The sequence below is a fragment of the Lissotriton helveticus genome, chromosome 7 (assembly GCF_964261635.1).
Source record: "Lissotriton helveticus chromosome 7, aLisHel1.1, whole genome shotgun sequence".
NCBI classification, from domain to species: domain Eukaryota; kingdom Metazoa; phylum Chordata; class Amphibia; order Caudata; family Salamandridae; genus Lissotriton; species Lissotriton helveticus.
In genome coordinates this window covers 585,310,428-585,329,908 of record NC_136068.1, presented here as the reverse complement: position 1 = coordinate 585,329,908, position 19,481 = coordinate 585,310,428, and the positions used below count along the sequence as shown (strand labels likewise).

Below are 19,481 nucleotides of genomic sequence, written 5' to 3'. Positions count from 1 at the left end.
AAGGATGTTTGTGAAGGGCATTTCCTATATGCAGTTAATACTGCGAGGTGAACCTTAATAGAATGGAAATTAAGGCCAGATTGAGCCAAATGCAAGAGGTATGGAAGGATGACATCTTCCTTGCAGGAGGTAGGGTCAGCATACTTGGATGTGCACCAAATGCAGAACCTCTTCCACTTGTAGGCATAGGAAGTCCTGGTGGATGGTCTTTTCACCTCCTTAAGTATTTCCCTACAGTGGTGAGGCAAGTTCAAGTGTCCATATTGTACCATCTTAGGAGCCATGCCGCCAAACTTAAACAATGAGAGGTTGGGGTGCACCATCTGCCCCCGAACCTCGTTAAAAGGTCCAGCCGAATTGGAAGCCGCAGATGGGGTTTGAGAGACCGGTTGAGCAGGTCTGTGAACCACCACTGTCGAGGCCACTACGGAGCAATGGGGATCATTCGTGCTCTGGACTGCGACAGCTTGATGAGCACTGCCGGAATCAGGGGAATGGGTAGAAAAGCGTACAGAAAGCTGTTCGGCCAGTTGATCCATAGCGCATTCCCCAGAGTCCCCGGTTGGTAAAACCTGGAGGCGAAGTCTCGGCATTTGCTGTTTTCGGCAGTGGCAAACAGATCTATGTCTGTAGTCCCCCATCTTTCGAAGTTATCTCCTAGCACCTCGTTGTTTAGAACCCCCTCGCGGTTCTCCTGAACAAGCCTGCTGAGTGCGTCCGCCTGAGCATTCTGCACACCTGGTAGATGGGTCGCCGTTATCGTCAGGAGATTCCGGAGACAGTGTGCTCGATCTCAAGGCTCCCTGCTTGTTGAGGGAATACATCGTAGTCGTATTGTCCGTCTGTACAAGCAGGGAGTCGGTCCGGAAGGACGGATGAAAGGCCTTCAGTGCCAAGTGAACAGCTAGGAGTATGGTACGTGGACTCCGCCTGGGACCACGTTCCTTGGATCTGCAGATGGTCTGAATGCACTCCTCAGCCCTGGAGAGAAGCATCCGTCACAATGGTCTGTATTGGAATGTCCTTGTGGAATGGAACCCCCTTGAGGAGATTCTCCGCTGAACACCACCATTTCAGTGACTGCTGAGCGTACTGGGATAGTGTGATCTTGCCCTCCCAGCTCCCTCTTTCTGGTCCCACTGATCCTCCAGACTTTCCTGCAGCAGTCTCATGTGGAGGCGTGCATGTGGTGTAAGGAAGATGCTGAAAAACAGACACGAAGGATCGATAAGCGTCGCTCATCCGTAGGACACACGTTTGCTCTGAGAGTATCGATGGAGGCTCCCAAGTACTAGAGACACTGAACAGGAGTCGGAACAGACTTGGACATGTTGATGTGTAGACCCAGTTGGCTCAACAGAACAGCCGTCCTGTTGAAATGCAATTGTGCTTCCTGAAAGGTGGAGGCTTTGATCAGCCAGTCGTCCAGGTACGGGTAGACAAACACCTTGTTCTTTCTCAGGTGAGCCACCACCACTGCCATGCATTTTGAAAAGGTCCTGGGTGCGGACTTCAGACCAAACGGAAGTACAGTGTACTGATAGTGGTTGGTGTAGACTAGGAAGCGTAAGAACTTCCGATGTTTCTGTGCAATGGGTACATGGAAGTACGCATCCTGCAGTTCTATTGCGCAAAGCCAGTCTCCTCGATGCACTGAGGATAAATCTGGTGCAAGGACAACATGCGAAACTTCTGCCTGCGGATCCACTTATTTGCTTGTCGCAAATCCAGAATGGGCCTGAACTCGTTCTTGTCCTTCTTGCGCAACAAGAACCTGGAGTATAGACCCTTTCCCCTTTGAGACAGAGGGACGTCTTCCATCACCCTTTTTAGGTCTCGCGACCTATCAATGCGCATGCGCATTGAGCGGAGCGAGATATAAAGGGGCTTAAACAGAGCTTACCGAGATCGGGCGATTCCATGCAGTGCCCGTGAAAGCTCGCTCAATGCGCATGTGCATTGCCATAAAAAGCGCGTGCACAGACACCAGCCCCCCTCCCCTAGTCATCCCCCAGCGTGCGCTGTGCCAACAAGCCTTTGAAGTGAAGCTTAGCTTCACTTCAAAGGTATCCGCTACCCCCGCCCCCTGCTTCACACTTTGGCGATATAAACTGGTCCTTCATCTATTGGAACGCAATTACTCCAAGGAAGGCAGAACGCTAAGTCAACCAGCCTTTAACACCTCACTCTGTCTACCACACTCTCTCCCGCCTTCTTCTCCTGCCATCATCTCTCTCCCGCTCTCTCTCTCTCCATCCCCCTCTCTTCCGTCTTCATTTGCTTTTCTCTCCCGCTTTTCTTTTGTTCTACCTCTATTTATTTATTTCTCTGTCTCCAGCTCTCTCTCTCCATCTTCATCTCTGTGTCTTTTTTCCGCTTCCATGACCGTAATTTGTTTTATTTATTTTTATTTAGACTTTGTTGCAACAAACCCTAAACTTGTCTACAATAATATTTACACTTTAAGAGGAGCGCCAAATAAACGGGAATCTGCAGTAAAATGCTCTCACAGAGCCTTGATAAACAATTTCATATCAGACTGAGAAAAACTGGCTCTTCCCTGACGGGCTTTCCATCGCGTCCCCCACTCAGCCTCGGCGTGTGATAAACAATGTCACATCAGACTGAGAAAAAACCGGTCTCTTCCCTGCCAGTCTTTTCATCGCGTCCCCCCCTCAGCGTCGTTGGTGGTGTCCAGACAATACTTACTGGGGCAGTAAGACGGCTGATCCACTCACATGTCTCCACTTTTAAAGTGCCTCGTCTTAAACTGGCTGCCAAGATAGCTCAGTGGGCTGTGTGCCCCATCCGGATATGTACTTCTAACCTGCAGGTGAACTTTACATCGAAGTATGGCTGACTCTGCAGGTCATGCTTCCAACGTCGACACAATGTACAGTTTTATGTACACAACCCTTTCAAAATAGGCATTAAAATCAATACACACTGAAAGAACGCATTCATTAAATACATGTTTCCATTATAAAGGAAAAGAGTAAAAAATATATTTAACCTAAAACAAGTTTTCACAAGCACTTTAAGAATGCAAAACTCTCATGACTGCGCCACAGCCTTGCTATTAAAGCTATTTTTTTAAATTAATCTTACCCTTCAAGCATTATTCTAAAATCTTTGTGGGCCAATTTCTTCAAAAAAGTATAGTTTATAGAAAATGCTTTAATTTAATATTTTGATTTCTGAACATAGCCAAATACAAGACTTTGAAACATTAAACAAACATTGGCATAGCCTTTCGGTCTCGCTTTTGGAACCTTATAAGTATTTACTTATGCAGCAGAATATCAGTGGTGCAACAACATGAACTGTTGCATGGCTAAACACTTATAAGGTCCCAAAGGCGAGACCTATTGGCTATGCCAATGCTTGTTCTTAAGAGGGTATCGGCCTCCGCTTGGAGCTAGCGCAGCTGGTATTGCGAGCGAACCAGTGGAATAGTTGGAGGAGGGCTGTCAAAACGTAGACTGTATCCATTGCAAACAATAATCAGCACCCACTTGTCATGAGTAATATTTCTCCACTCTGCCGAGTAATTCTGAAGCTTCCCCCCACCGGAGTGGGTAATAGACGAAGGGGAAGTAATCCCTCAGGGCTTCGACCCAGTCGGGCCCTTATTCCCCTATGAGACCTGCTGACCGCCTCTGCCCCTCTGACGCTTCTGGAAGGGCTGCCTCTGATATTGTTGTTGCTGCTGCTGCTGTTGGCCAGCTTGGCGTCCCTGCCCCCGCTGGAAACGTTGGGAGGAGTAGCACCTTTGGAAGGGGCAGAAAGACTTCCGCTGGTCCTTTGGTTTCTCCAAACCGAGCGACTTCAGCGTTCCAACTTCTGCCTTCATGCGGGCCATCTCCTCATCAGCATAAGTCCTGAAGTGGGTAGTGCCAGAAAAGGGCAAGTTGGCAATACGCTGCTGTGACTCCGGCTTAAGAGAGGTAAGGCGTAACCAGGAGTGGCGCCTCAAATTTACTCCATGGCAGTACCCATGAGCAGCCAGGAGAGAGGCATCCGCAGTCGCGCTGATGACCTGGTTGGAGACCATCATGCCCTCATTCATGATCTCCTGGAAATCTTCCCTTCTGTCCCTCGGGAGGAGTTCAATGAACTTCTGCAGGGACTCGCACAAGGAGCGGTCATACCAACCCAGAAGTGCTGTTGAACTCGCAGCTTTCATAGACGTGGCTGCCGTACTGCAGACCTTTCTCCCTGCCAAATCCATATGACGGCTCTCCTTGTCTGGAGGGACCGTTGACGAAGGAGTAGTAGAGTGCTGCTTCTTTGCTGCTGTAACAATAACCGAATCCGTGGCAGGATCCGTTCTCAGAAATGCCAGATCGGAATCCGGGGGCCTGTACTTCTTCTGCAGCCGGGATGGGGCAGACTTCACCAAGACCGGTGTCAGAAACAGCTCCATGGCCGGTTCCTCCAACCCTGGCACCAAAGGGCAAGACAGGTGCTTACGCTGTAGCGTTTCAAAGATAACAGAGGTGGAAGGGGTGGGCACCGTCAGTGCTATCCCCAACTTCGCTGCTCCCCTCAACAGCACGTCCTGAAACGTCACTATGTCATCCACTGGCGACACCCTCATTGGAGGAGAGTACGACAAAGTAGGCGAATACCTCCTGTCACTTGAAGAGTCCGTGTATCTGGTATTCCTCTCTCTATGATGACGATGTCGTGACCTGGTTGAAGATCTACGCTCACTGCGAGAGCGATGCCTCCCCCGTGATCTTGACCTCTGTTTCCTGGGTCTCTCTAGATCTACCGGCACCGGCTGTTGTGGAAGAAGAGGTGGCTGAGCCAGAATCAAAGGCCTCGGTTGTAGAGGCCTCGGTTGAGGCGGAGGAGACGGAGGAGACGGAGGAGGAGTGGGAAGGGGGGGGAAGAGGAGGAGGAGGAAGCTGTTGAAGTGGCGGAGTAGGAGTCCTAGGCCTTGAGGGCGAGTAGGTCCTTGAGTAATCAGAGTCCGGAGACCTAAGTACTCTCCTCTTCTTACAAGCAGGCCTCGGGGAGGAGGCTCTGGAGGTAGACTCTCCTGAGGAGGAATGCCGGCGCGACTGGGAACTCTCTGATGAGGAGACGCTCATCACGCTAGACCCCGTCCGGGGAGTAGACTTCCTCTTCAACGTCGACTTTTCTTTCCTCGACGTGACTATTCGTGACGTCGATCTTCGTGACGTCGATCTTCGTGACGTCGATCTTCGTGTCGACGTTAAAGGCAAACAGCGGTGTCGCCTCAAAGGCGAGCGCCTGCCTCTTCGGGACTCAGCACGACGACGATGGTGTGTCGACGCCGGTGAAGTCCTCGACGTCGACCTCGTCCGAGGTCTCGACGTCCTACCCCTCGACGTCGAAGTTACTTCGACCCAGAGCCCTGTAAATTTATATATTATTTGGCTATCCTTTTTCACTTCAGGATGAAGTGCTAGCCAATGTAGCCTGGTTAAAGTTAGGCTGCATTATTTGTCTTTGATTTTCTCTTAAGTATCTATGCAGGACTGCAGAAGAAGCCCTGGTTCGACGGGGAACAGATGGTAGTCATACCTCTCGACGCCGAAGCCCTGGACGTCGACCGGGACCGGTGCAGTTTCCGGGCCTGTTCTTGACTGGGGAGCCCCCCCCAGAGGCCAATGCACGGGCAGAGGATGAGGATAGAGTCCCTCCATGCCCAGAGGTCCCACCTGCTTTTTGATGTCTCCTCTGCTCCAGGCCTTGGAGACGAATCTTCTCCCTGTCACGCAGGGTCCTCCTGGAGAAAGAATGGCAAATATCACAGGAGTCAGGCACATGAGTAGCAGGCAGACAGAGTATGCACACTCTGTGGGGGTCAGACTTGGCCTTCTTCCTACCACACTCAGGGCACTTGTCGAATAAAGCTGGCATTTCCACACGATAGAGGTGGTCAAAAAAGACAGCAACTGGAAGAGGAAGACCCCAGACAGAGTGAAACGCACAAGTTACTTACCTTCGGTAACGATATATCTGTAAGAAACAGTAGTTAGTATTAGATTCCTTACCTTAGAATATCCCCAGGGGTCAGACTGGATCCAGAAAATTTCACGTAGCAGTAACCCTGCGCATCGGTAGGCGTCGTCTGCAGCTCCGCATCAGTCATTGGCGCCGGGATGACATCGCCGGAGTACTTAGACGCCGCCATCGCGCGCTGACTTCAGTTCTTATACACAGCTTTTCCGCGGCAGAAACGCAGAGCCATGATAAAAACCAACACTGGTGCCATGAAAACTAGGGCCCTGAAAGGGGATGACCTTAACCCTAGATATCGGTTCGCAGAACGGGGAGGATGGGTGGGGCGGTAAGGAATCGAATACTAACTACTGTTTCTTACAGATATATTGTTACCGAAGGTAAGTAACTTGTGCATCTGAAAGAAACAGGTTAGTATTAGATTACTTACCTTAGAATAGATACCCCAGCAATACCAACCCCGGTGGTGGGTCTGCGAACCAATGATCACACCAGAAAGTCCTGGAGAACGGAACGGCCGAAAAAGCCATCTCTCCGGACTTGGCTGTCCAGGCAGTAGTGTCTTGCGAACGTGTACAGCGAGGCCCACGTAGCTGCCTGACAGATGTCCTGCAAGGGGACTCCCCGACCCGGGGCAGTAGTAGCCGCCGTGGCCCGAGTGGAATGGGCACGTAGCCCCAAAGGAGGCTCATTTTTAGCCAGAGTGTAACAAGCCTTTATGCACAAGACGACCCATCGAGAAATGGTCCGTTTGTGCACCACCCGCCCCTTCTTAGCGCCCACGTAACCAACAGAGTTGGTCATACACCCGGAACTGGCGTGTGCGATCCAGATAATATGAGAGCGCACGTTTTAGGTCCAGGCGGTGGAGACTCTCTTCCTCTTTCGAGGGATGCGGAGGTAGAAAGAAGGTGGGCAAGGTGATGGACTGCCCGATGTGGAAGGCTGTGGCTACCTTGGGCAGGAAAGAGGGTCGCGTCCGCAACACAACTTTGCCTGGATGGACAGAAAGGAAGGGAGGTTGAGAAGAAAGAGCCTGGAGCTCACTCACTCTCTTGGCAGAGGTGATGGCAACCAGGAATGCAGTCTTAAGAGTAAGGAGACGGAGAGGACAGTTATGAAGTGGCTCAAAGGGAGCGCACATCAGATAAGTCAGAACAAGGCTCAAGTCCCACTGAGGCATCACGAAAGGAATAGGAGGAAACATATGAGTGATGCCCTTCAAAAACCTATTTACAACCGGGGACTTGAACAAAGAGGGCTGATCAGGGAGCCTTAAGAAGGCGGAAATGGCAGAGAGGTAGCCCTTCAGAGTGCCCAGAGCAGAGCCCTGCTGGGCAAGAGAAAGAAGAAAGAGGAGAACCTCTGAAATCGGGGGATCGACTGACATGCTGAGTAGCTCGGGATACCAGTATCTTCGTGCCCAGTCCGGAGCCACAAGGATGACTTGGGCCCGGTCGCGCTTGATCTTCTTCAGCACTCTGGCCAGAAGTGGTATAGGCGGAAAGGCGTACAACAGACCGCAGCTCCACTCGCGACGAAAAGCGTCTCCGAGCAAGTGCCGCCTTGGAAATTCCAATGCGCAGAACTGATGACATTGCGCGTTCTCTTCTGTGGCGAATAGATCTAACCAAGGCTCTCCCCACTGTTGAAAGAAGCCTTGCGCCACGTCCGACTTCAGACGCCATTCGTGATCCATCATGCACAGACGGCTGAGTTCGTCCGCCCTGGCATTCAGGGAACCTGCCAGGTGTTGAACCACCAGGGTCACGCCCAGATGTTCCAGCCACTGCCAGAGGCGCAGAGCCTCCAGGCAAAGGGTCCACGACCCCACCCGCCGTATTTGTTGCAGTTCCACATGGCGGTGGTGTTGTCTGTGAACACCTGCACTACACTCCCCCGGACAGAGGGTAGGAATGCCTTTAGTGCAAGCCGGATCGCCCGCAGCTCCAGAAGGTTGATGTGGAGCCGGGACTCCACCAGAGACCAGAGGCCTCTGATCTCCGCCTCTCCCATGTAGCCCCCCCAGCCCTGGAGGGACGCGTCCGTCACAACTACATGCTCCGGGTGGGGTAGTGCGAGGCATCTGCCTCTGACCCAATCGCGGTCCATGAGCCACCACTGCAACCGTCTTGCAGTGCCCTCCGAGATCAAGACATGGTCGGACAAGTTGCCCTGATGCTGGGCCCACTGAAACTTCTAGTCCCACTGCAGAGCCCGCATCCGCCACCTGGCGTGATGCACCAGAAGGATGCAGGAGACCATCAGCCCCAGAAGCCGCAGCGTCAACCTGACTAAGACTCGGGATAAAGACTGAAAGATCGGAATCAGAGCCTGAATATCCCGAACCCGGTGTTTGGGAGGATAAACCCGAAACTACGCCGAGTCTAGAACCGCTCTGATGAAGAGGAGCTTCTGAGAGGGATACAGGTGCGACTTCGGCACACTGATGGAGAACCCCAGCAGGTGCAGGAGGTCGGCCATAGTCTGGAGGTGGCCCACGACTGTCTGGGGCGAGCCCGCCTTCAACAACCAGTCGTCGAGGTAGGGAAAGACTGAAACCCCTAACGAACGCAGATGAGCTGCGCCCACCGCCAGCGTGAACACCCGTGGGGCGCTGATAAGGCCGAAAGGGAGCATGGTAAACTGAAAGTGCTCGTGGCCTACCATGAACCGCAGGTAGCACTGGTGGGCCGGCAGGACGGGGATGTGGAAATAGGCGTCCTGCAAGTCCAGCGCTACCATCCAGTCTCCCGGGTCTAGGGCAGCTAATACCTGAGCCAAAGTCAGCATCTTGAACTTCTCCTTCCGGAGGAAGCCGTTGACGTTCCGGAGGTCCAAGATAGGGTGTAGGCCCTCTTTGCCCTTCTTGGGTACCAGAAAGTAGTAGGAGTAACAACCACACCCTACTTCTGGCCCAGGAACGTGCTCGATGGCCCCCTTGGCCAAGAGGGCCGTAACTTCCTCTTGCAGAAGTTGCAAGTGATCCCCCGACACGCGGTGGTACTGCGGTGGCATGCTGGAGGGGTCGCCTCGAATGGGAGGGAGTAGCCCCTTCAGACGATTTGCAGCACCCACCTGTCCAATGTGATTGAGCGCCAGTGGAGGAGGTGATGGAGAACCCTGCCCCCCACTGGCGTCAAATGGCCCTGAAAGCTCGGACTAGGAAGGAATTGAGGCGGATGCTCTGGGGGTGGATGTGGACTGGCAGCGCAGTTGTCCCCTGTTACCGCCGCGACGGTAACCACGTCCGCCACCGCACTGAATGTTAGTCTGCGGTCCGTGGCTGGCAGGACATGTGGGAGCACCCCTTCCGTGGCCACGAAAAGAGCGCTGGGCAGAAGATTCCTGGCACGGGACCAACATGCCCAAGAGCTTGACCGTAGCCCTGGAGTCCTTAAAGCGTTCCAGCGCATGATCTGCCTTGCCACCGAAGAGGTGGCTGCTATCGAACGGCATGTCCATAAGGGTGTTTTGGACATTGGCCGAAAAGTTGGCTGACCTCAGCCAGGCGTGGCGGCGAACCACCACAGACGTGGAAATCACTCTTCCTAGCGAGTCCGTGATATCCAGTCCACATCTGATAGAGTACCGCGCTGCCTCCCTTCCCTCCGCAAGGGCTTGAGCGAGTTTCGCCCGGGCTCCCTCCGGGAACTCAGGCAGCACGGCCACAACTGTATCCCACAGAGTGGGTGTAACGGCCCGAGAGGCACGAGGTGTTGACTAACCGCAACCCCAAACTAAGGGAGGAGAACATCTTTCCGAACTGTTCATACCTCTTGGATTCCCGATCTGGTGGTGCCGTCGGGAATGCGGATTGGGAGGTAGAGGCCTGGATAACCAGACTCCCGGGTGGGGTGGGTGGACAAGAAACTAGGGGCGCCCGGGGCTGGGCAGTGGCGCCTAGCGATGTTCCTATCTACAGTAGGACCTGTAGTGGGCCTGGACCAAGTGCCCAACAGGACGTCTGTGAGAGCCTCATTAAACGGCAGTAGAGGCTCTGGGGAGCTTACCTGCGGTTTAAGGACCTCTGTGAGGATGTTGGACCTCACTGTTACGACGGGGAGCTCAAGAGCCAAGGCCTTGGCTGCCCTCATCAGCACCACACTATAAGCTGCCCCCTCCTCCGTAGCCACGGTAGGAGGGGAGACAAAACCAGTGTCTGGTGAGGTATCCAGGCCACTGGCTTCCCCTAGTTCCTGAGTCCAGTCCTCATATGACTGGCACTCTAGTGCCAGGGGGGTCCTCAGACCCCCCCCCCCAGTCTTCCATGTCCTGAAATTCAGGGATAAAGGATAGACCCAGATCCTCAAAGAATTCCTCTGCGGCCGCCGCTCCGACGCCAGACCGAAGGTCGGACCAGAGACGGCGCCGTCCGAGGACAGCGCCGGGGGTGACACCCTAGGGGTCAACGCCGGCAGGGTCGTAAGGTTGACCAGCGGCAACCCGGATCCTGATCGAGCGGCGCAGGGCCGACTGCCGGAGCTCGAGGCGCTTGCGGGACCGCTCTCGCCTAGCCTTTGACGTCAAGGCCCGGCAGTCGGGGCATGACTTGTCATCGTGGTCGGGCCCCAGGCAATGCAGGCACCAGTGGAGGGGGGGGGGGGGTAACCGACATCAGTCGGTTGCAGTCATCACAGGGCTTGAACCCGGGCATCCCTACCGGCACCGATGGAGTCGCACGACTCGAAACGGATCCAAAAAGGATCGAAAAGGCTTCGTCAAAAAGTGACTAAAGGGTACCACTTTCTCCGGACCTGCGCTTATTGGTGCGGAAAAAAGAAGAACTGACGTCAGCGCACCTGGGCGGCGTCTAGTACTCCGGCGACTTCATCCCGACGACGGACGCGGAACCGCAGACTATGCCTACCGACACGCAGGTAATCCAATACTAACATGTTTCTTTCAGATACAAATCTCACTGGAAAATATCCAGAAATGGAAGATCTACCCAAAAAGGTAGGACTCAATGCTCCAGGGTCCTGCTAGCAGGAGCTGGAAAAAAGAACTGAAAGTAACTTGCCTGGGGCTGTGCATCATGGGATACAGAGGGTCTCTGGAGTGTTCCTTGTGGGCACAGTATCCCTTTTCCAGACACATAATGGCAGGCTATGAGGCTTGTCTGTCCAACCCTTCCTCTCTATCATGACAACGATTTTTGTGAAGGGGAGTTTTCTCTAGGTGTGAACCTCTGTAAAATGTGGTAAATTTATATATTATTTGGCTATCCTTTTTCACTTCAGGATGAAGTGCTGGCCAATGTAGCCTGGTTAATGTTAGGCTGCATTATTTGTCTTTGATTTTCTCTTAAGTGTCTATGCAGGACTGCAGAAGAAGACAACTTAAGAGACTATTTTGATTGCTCCAGGGTCCACGCACATGGGCGGGACTATTCACAGATTAGGACTATACACAGAGATCCCCTACTACAGAATCAATATTATAAAAGATGGCAAACTTTTTCTTCCCAAGTATACCGATCCCTTACATCTTAAACTTTTGAAAGATTACCCAGCAATCATTATCTTGTTTAGATGGAGATGGAATTGTATCAGCAAAAAATAAGGCTACCCGAATGAGTAAACAACATGCCACCTGAATCAAGGCAATAAAGATTTTTAAGGTATGGTAAGAAAACCAACTAACCTTAGAGATCCACTGCAACGGCAACATAAAACACATAAAAACACAATTTGTTGTACATTCTGTAATGCACTCTGCCCCTTCCCACAGGGTCAGTCATGTCACTGCCTTATAAACAACTGAACACTCAAAGCCCATTGGGCACTGCTCACGGTTTCAGCTGTAACATATCGCAGTTCCTGGTGTCTTCCCGTTACTGTTGGCAGTGCGTAAACCTGCGAGACAAAGACAGAAGACAACTGCATTTCTGTACTAACGGGTAAAAAAATAAAATAAAAAATCAGCACCTGCCCCAGTACACACCAATACCATGAAGGAAGATGAATCTAACACTTGGGGGGGGAAACTTACCTTTGAGAAATCCCCAATGAGCTGTCTGTGGCTGCAGTCTGCATCCAGAGCCGGATCCACATCACAGAGTGAGAGTGTCTTCCTCAGAACGGTTCCCTGAAACAATGAGCGATTGGTGGGCTTCTTGTCACTCTAGATCCACTGTCCCAACCAGATCAATCACTCTTTACTTTTACTTATCTTTACCAATACATTTCTAGCTTAATGGCAAGCACAGACGTGCATATCTTGCATTACCCTACTATCCAACGGCAGAAATACCAAATAGTATCCTGGTGAGTTTCAAGTAAGAGACATGTCTTCTCTAACTACACCCAGAGATTCTACCAGAACCCCAAAAGCTTGCTGGTAAGATTCTTCAGAGGGGGGATTGGATAGTTATCTTTAAATGCTCTGACTTCATACACACTTTAACCTCAGAGTGGGGCGCATGTTATTCTATACAAATGCAAATCTTAAAAAACAATTTTAAAAAAGTTAGTTATGGCTTTCCTTTTGAAGCACAAATCTATAGCGGTGCATGCTTTGCCGACAGCAGCACGTATCATGTCCTTAGAAATTCCTTTAGAATCACTTTAAGCAACACACATCCTTAAGGATCATTTTGCCAAAGGTGCTTCTTGTCCTATTTCATAGTCAAGACCATAACATCTAGAACTTATTGAGCAGCTGCCCTACTCATCATTTCATCCAAATTAATGGGGTTAACCTGTGTCCATTAGAACTTGGGTGAATAATCATAAAAGCTACAATGTGTTCAGTCAGGCGTCCCAATTGCTTTAAGTAATCGAAATGGTGTCTAGAATATATCATCAATTTGAGCAGATCAATCTATGGTCTGGAGAGTCTAGTAGACAGAATACACAAGATAAGTGGAGTTTGGTGCTATACTTTCCCAATGTTTAACACCCCATTGTACAAATCAATGAAGGAATAACAACACACAACATAACCATTACTTATTGCGTATATTCACAATACTATATCCAAATACTTAACCTAATTTTCTTTGTTTGAAGCAGTCACTAACAGACATTAACATCACAACTTGACTTGGTGAAGAAGTGACAAAGTGCAAAAAGTGCTTGACTTAACACAATACAAAAAAATGTACAGGAAACAAAAATAGAAAGCTGTCCGTCCTTGTATCTACTGGTTCAACATGTGTAGGTTAAGAGCCCTTGTGTGCATGGTTACCACCCACTTTTTGCCTGACATCTGATGCAACCTGACTTAATGTGCCCTGAGTCCCTGCCAATCAGGTTCACAGGGCCTGTGTTCTTTCCCAAGACTGTACCTTTGTACCCACAATTGCCACATCTCTGGCCACAGGTAAGACTCATGTAAAAAGTACCATGGGTACCAAGGGCACTGTGACCAGGGAAGGCCCAAAAGGGCTGCAGCACCTATTGTGCCACCCATAGAGACCCTGTACCTTAACACCCACACACTGCCATTGCAGAGATAAGTGAAGAGTTGACATGGCACATCTCTGTATTTCAGAAATTTTTGCGAGTTAACACTACAGCCGGACGCACTGCATGCTCTGTTATTCATTTCACAAAAATACTCCACATTATATCCTTGTTTCATCCAATTTTTATTCAATGTACTCTTTTACTTTAAAACTTTTTTTTTTCTGTCACATGTATGGCACTTTCATGTATACGAAAAGTTTCTTCTGCCACAAATATGCCAATCGAGGCCTTTCTTTTGAAGCATGATTACACATGAAACATCCTTAGTAGTGATTCAATTTTACCCAATGCATTTCGGGCATTTAATTGCCCTTCCTCAGGGGTTCACTAAAAAGTTTAAAACACGGACATTAGTACTCATTCCCCAAACCCTCGCCATCATTTCAACAACCAAACAATTCAATGAACAATCCATGCCATATTTTACTAACAACTGACGTTTTTCCCTCTAATAACGTAACTGAACGCCATACACATTGTGCTCTGCGAGACTCCTCACACCCACCTTCAAGATCCCTCTCTTAACCTTAGTACCCACCTGCCTTCCCACAAAACATTCCAAAACCTGATGTTACTCTAAACCTCACGGTAACTCCATCCCGTATGTCAGACTTCCATAAACTTTCATCCCCGTGTCCAAATGACATTGTTAACTCGCACCCAGCGTCTTCTCTCCTTTCACTGATCAATATAACTCTTGTTCCTGTGATTTTCCCTTCAAATCCCATGAGGCACTTCTCAGGGCACCTCTTTCCCAAATCTCCGATGTCGGAATCTTCCCAAAACACTTTGTTAAATGCCCTGCCCTCCCCAGCTAAGGGAGGTGCCTTGAGAAGTGCCTTATGGGATTTGAAGGCTTGTAGGAGGCCAGAGTCTGTGGTGGGTGTAACGGGATTGGTGGAGGTAGAGGGAGGAGTTGTGGGTTTGTACTTGAAGAGGGAAACCACAGGAAAGAGTTATATTGATCAGTGAAAGGAGTGAAGACGCTGGGTGCGAGTTAACAATGTCATTTGGACACAGGGTGCACTAGCCCTCAGGTGAGAGGACAGTGGCACGAGACCTGTACCCCTACAGTGTCTAAGTCCATTGTTAGACATTGTAAGTATAGTAAAACCATGAGGTGTATATGGTCATTACTCTGCAGCTCAATAAAGCTATACCACCGTGACTCACTGTTAATTTAGAAAACCCTCCCTCCTTGACAGGTAATTATGGGATACTGACAGATTGTGAATATATGCATTAAGTAATGGTTATGTTGTGTACCTACTTGTCATTGGCAGAAGTATTTTACCAATGATAGTCACAGCATCTCCTTACCACCTGTTAAGTGAACATTAGGTTTTCCATTTAGATGTTTATCTGCTAACCAGGAACAAGTCTCAAACGACTGTAGGAACCCCTCTGTAAAATTAGAAAGATCTAAATGGCGGTGCTCAAAATATACTCTTATTTGTGTATCATGGTTTGGAAATTCCTGGTGCGGCTGCAAACCAAAGAAGTCTGCTTTTGAACAACCCCTCAGCCATGATATTTCATATTTTCAGGGTACTTGACACACAAACGACAACGTTAAGATTTGTCTAGGTTGCAGAAATAGCCGATATGCTCATCTGTCCTCCACACTTCTATTCTTGGAATATGTCATTCAACGACAGACTGGTTTGGTGCTGGTGTTCTTCTGGACATTGTGAGGACACAGTATAGTCAGACTCCCCATGGAGCCAGTGGTCGACTCTGCTGGCTGCAGAGAGTGCAGAACAGTGAGGAGCTTTTGGATGTAAGTGGGGGTGAGGCAGCACTGAGCATGGAATGTGGTTTGAGACTTGCAGTTGTGTGATGTTGAGCTCTCCACTTTGTATGGCTATGTTCCCGACGACTGATACAGATGAAAAAAGGCAAAACAATCTAAGGATTATTGAGGTGAATTGACCAGGGAGCAGCATGATACATTAGAGGACGAGAGTGTTCTCAATGTCTAGCATGCTGCAGCTCCCAAATTGAGGAAAAACTGGAGAAGTAATTCTGTTAATTTCTCTTAAGGCAATATGCAGCTTTTACAAATCCATTGGCTCAATCTCAAGTGGGCAGCCTCTCTTTTGGAGTGCTTGGGGCAAGTTTATGGAACACTGCCTCTTAGCCTAAAAAGCTCTTGCCCAATCCTAGACTTCAGACAGAAATTGGAGTCCTGTCTGTTTGGTTAGGCAGTGGGTAAGAACAGCACTAAGAGACCCAATGAGGTAGTGGACACTATATAGTGTGTCAATCAATTCTTCACCCTAAATTGGACGGCTTATTCTTGAAACTTTTCCCCATCCGGACACCTCACAACCCACATCGGACCCTTTTCGCCACATGTACCGTAGTAAATTCTCACCCTCCTCCTGCCCAAAACTGAACCCTCCTCGGCAGGCTGGGCAGGACTGCAGGTGCCTCTGCTTCGTTTGACTTTTACTGGAGTTTCATTTTCCAGAGACCTCTTCCGGACAGGCCGATCCAGCTTTTCCGGCATTGAAGGAGAACGATACAGACGGCTTCGGTTCACAGACACCTGACCAAGGAGGAAAGCGAGAAGACAAATGCATGTAAACACACTTGATTTCACAAAGATCATACCCAAGAACCCCCCTTTCAATGGGCAAATGGCATCTGGCGATCCCAAGCAATGCCACCCTAAAACATTTAATCTACCCTTTACCATACAAGAGCATGCCAAAAGCCATCTCACCCACAAGAGACAAGCTATTATGATCACAGCCCCCTCAACATGCAAATCCTTGCACAGTAAACAGCTTCTGGAATGCCTCTGAAGAGAAAAAGCTCAAATTAACCTTTGACAGTAACCATTTGTCTCAGTGAGAAATTCCTGAAACCACCAAGAAAGTGAGCAAATCTCACAGGTAAGCTGTCCCTTCTGCTCTGTGACCAGGTGGGATAGACTGGACATGGTGGAGAGGGAAACAGAATAAGAGAGGAAGTGAGTGAAGAGGGGAGTGGAAACCAGGAAAAGGAAAGGAAGATGGAAACCAAACAGAAGAAAGTCTAAAACACCGGCTTCTGAAGTCACAGCGAGCATAAAAGGGAGTGTATGCGCAGATTTAATGCACTGTACGTATTGAGACCACTTTCTTTTTGCACTATGCCTTTGGAGGGTGCATCAAATCCAGGTTTACGACAACAGCAGACTGAAGACTAACAGCCACTGTATTCAATGCGTTTTATTACATGCTTGAGTTCCAAAATTTTTGCCTACCATTCAAGTCCTTGGTAAGATCATTTGCCCACTTTCCAATGGCAAGTTTAAATTGATCCTTCCTGTTTGGCCAATCACTGTTACAAATCAAAGCTCAAAGATTTGTATTGTCATTCTTTTCCCTATACCTCAACCAAGGAGTTCCTAATGCACACAATGGTTTGGGCGTCAAGACAATAACCTAGTGGATTCCCAAAGAATAGTCTCTAGCTCAGGCCAAACCATGTCTGGTTCGCCTGTGGTCGGAGGGAGCATCCCCTGGAAGACTACCATTGGTTCTCTTCCAGGTCAAAAAGGATACCTCGGTTCTCACAGAACAAATGTGTGAACACAGGGAAGTGACTTGCCCACCAGTATTTCTATTATTTGTATTGTCTACCAATAATGGGGAGATAATCAATAGTCTGCGGACACATTTTTTTCTCCATCTACCAATCAATAAGATCAAGTAACGTTTGTGTGTCTGGGAGAAATAAAATTGTTCCCAGGACTGCTAATATTCATCCTGCCACTCCTCTCAGGGAGCAGTTGGCATGCCAAAACCCGAAGGAGATAACCACGATGACTGAAAATAGGGCAAAGATCAAAGGACATACACATGGCACATGATTGGACCGTGGATTCCAAGGTACACCTTGTCTTGCAAGATAAAGACTCACTGCAAGGAAGCTTGCCTGTATAAGAGCTATTGGTTTTGCTAATATGTTTTAGCAATGTTGTACACCAGAGTATCTGCTGCTCAGCATGGCTAGAAGATAGTGGGGTAAAGGATCAAGGAGTGTCGTAAAGTGGAGTAGAGTGGAGTGATGTAGAGTGGCGTACAGTAGAGTTGAGTGGCATGGGGAGGAGTGTAGTTAAGTGGAGTGTCATGGAGTAACAAACAGTGTTGTGGAGAGTCCTAGAGAGGAGGGGCATAGAGTACAGTGTCAGAGTTGAGTAGAGTGTCAGGAGTAGAGGAGTAGAGTGTCAGAGAGGAGTAGAGTGTCAGAGAGGAGTGGCATGGAGAAGTGTGGAGTGGGGTAGAGGTTGTTGCATAGAGTGGAGTAGTGTTGCAGAGTAGAGTGGTGTAGAGTAGATTTTCAGAGTGGAGTAGTGGGTCATAGAATAAAGTTGAGTGAAGTGGCATGGAGTGGCATAGAGCGAGTTGTGTAGCGCGTTGTAGAGTAGCGTCGTAGAATGGCATGGAGTAGTGTCGTAGAATGGCATGGAGTAGTCATAATTGTGCACTTAGGAGCGGAGTGCATAAAGAGTGTAGGCACGGCAAACTAGAGAAAAGAATGATAAACTTTAATTCATGTTAAAAAAAACGGGTGTGCTTCAGACCTATTTAAATAGAATGGAGTAGTGTCATAGAAAGGCATAAAGTGGAGAGCTTCAGAGAGCAGACTAGCGCAGACCAGACTAGCGCAGACCAGACTAGCGCTGAGTGTAAGCATAATAGTGCAGAACAGATTGTCGTAGAGGGCATTGGTTTTGAGTAAAGCATTATAGAGTGAAGTGGCATAGAGTGGAATGGCACAGGGTGAAGTAGAGTGGTGCAGAGTAGAGTGCAGTAGAGTGGTGCAGAGTAGAGTGCAGTAGAGTGGTGCAGAGTAGAGTGCAGTAGAGTGGTGCAGAGTAGAGTGCAGTAGAGTGGTGCAGTGTAGAGTGGAGCAGTGCAAGGTAGAGTGCAGTAGAGTGGAGTAGTGCAGGGTAGAATGCAGTGGTGCAGAGTACAGTGTCAGAGCATTCATGTGGGGCATAGAGGTGTACGGGCCCAGAATGGAATAGAGCGTAGACTGCAGTGGTACAGAGTACATTGTTTCAGAAAGAAAAATAAACACCAAGCTCCCTGATAGACGCAGCTTGACATTTATCTCTGCCTTTGGTTGCACAGCAAACGCGACTAGTTAAGAACAATATATTTAAAGGCCTGTTTACAGAAAGCAAGTTAGTGGAAGAATACAGCAAACAAGGTTTTGGCAACGGAAGGGATGAATTTGAGCTGGACTGTCTAAAGCAAATGTACAAGTTACTTACCTTCGGTAACGATATATCTGTAAGAAACTAGAGTAGTGATAGATTCCTTACCTTAGAATTACCCCCAGGCGTCAGACTGGATCCGGCAAGTTTTCGTCAGCAGTACCCCTGCGCGTCGGTAGGCATCGTCGTGCGGCTCCGCGTGCGTGGTTGGTTGGTTGGTTGGTTGACACCGTGATGACGTCGCTGGAGCTACTTAGAAGCGCGGACATCAATTCTGTACACTACTTTCCGCGACAGGAATGCAGTGCCATGCAAGAAACTGACCACTGGTGCCAAGAAACTAGGGCCCTGAAAGGATGACCTTAACCCTAGAAATCAGTTCGTAGAACGGGGAGGATGGGTGGGGCGGTAAGGAATCTATCACTACTAATGTTTCTTACAAATCTGTCAATACCGAAGGTAAGTAACTTGTGCATCTGAAAGAAACACTTAGTGATAGATTCCTTTCCTTAAAATAGATACCCCAGCAATACCAACCCCGGTGGTGGGTCTGCGAACCAAGATCACACCAGAAAGTCCTGGAGAACAGAACGGCCAAAGAAGCCGTCTCTCCGGACTTGGCTGTCCAGGCAGTAATGCTTGGTAAACGTGAGCAGCGAGGCCTACGTAGCTGCCTGACAGAAGTCAAGCAAGGGAACTCCCCGCCCCAAAGCCGTAGTGGCTGCCGCCGCCCGGGTAGAATGGGCGCGTAGCCCCACTGGAGGCTCCTTTTTAGCCAAATAATAATAAGCCTTTAT

General features: G+C 49.4%; 1 protein-coding gene across 2 annotated transcripts in view; it reads right to left on the bottom strand.

Moving 5' to 3' along the window:
• The window catches only part of CDC25C (cell division cycle 25C), a 291,408-nt gene that overhangs the window by 95,337 nt on the left and 176,590 nt on the right, over window positions 1-19,481 (bottom strand). For both annotated transcript variants that reach the window (XM_078652713.1, XM_078652714.1), the window contains 3 exons: window positions 15,847-16,020; window positions 11,992-12,087; window positions 11,793-11,855 (listed from right to left, as the gene is read on the bottom strand). In XM_078652713.1, coding sequence (XP_078508839.1) covers window positions 11,793-11,855; window positions 11,992-12,087; window positions 15,847-16,020 — 333 coding nt within the window. The remainder of the gene's footprint in view (window positions 1-11,792; window positions 11,856-11,991; window positions 12,088-15,846; window positions 16,021-19,481) is intronic.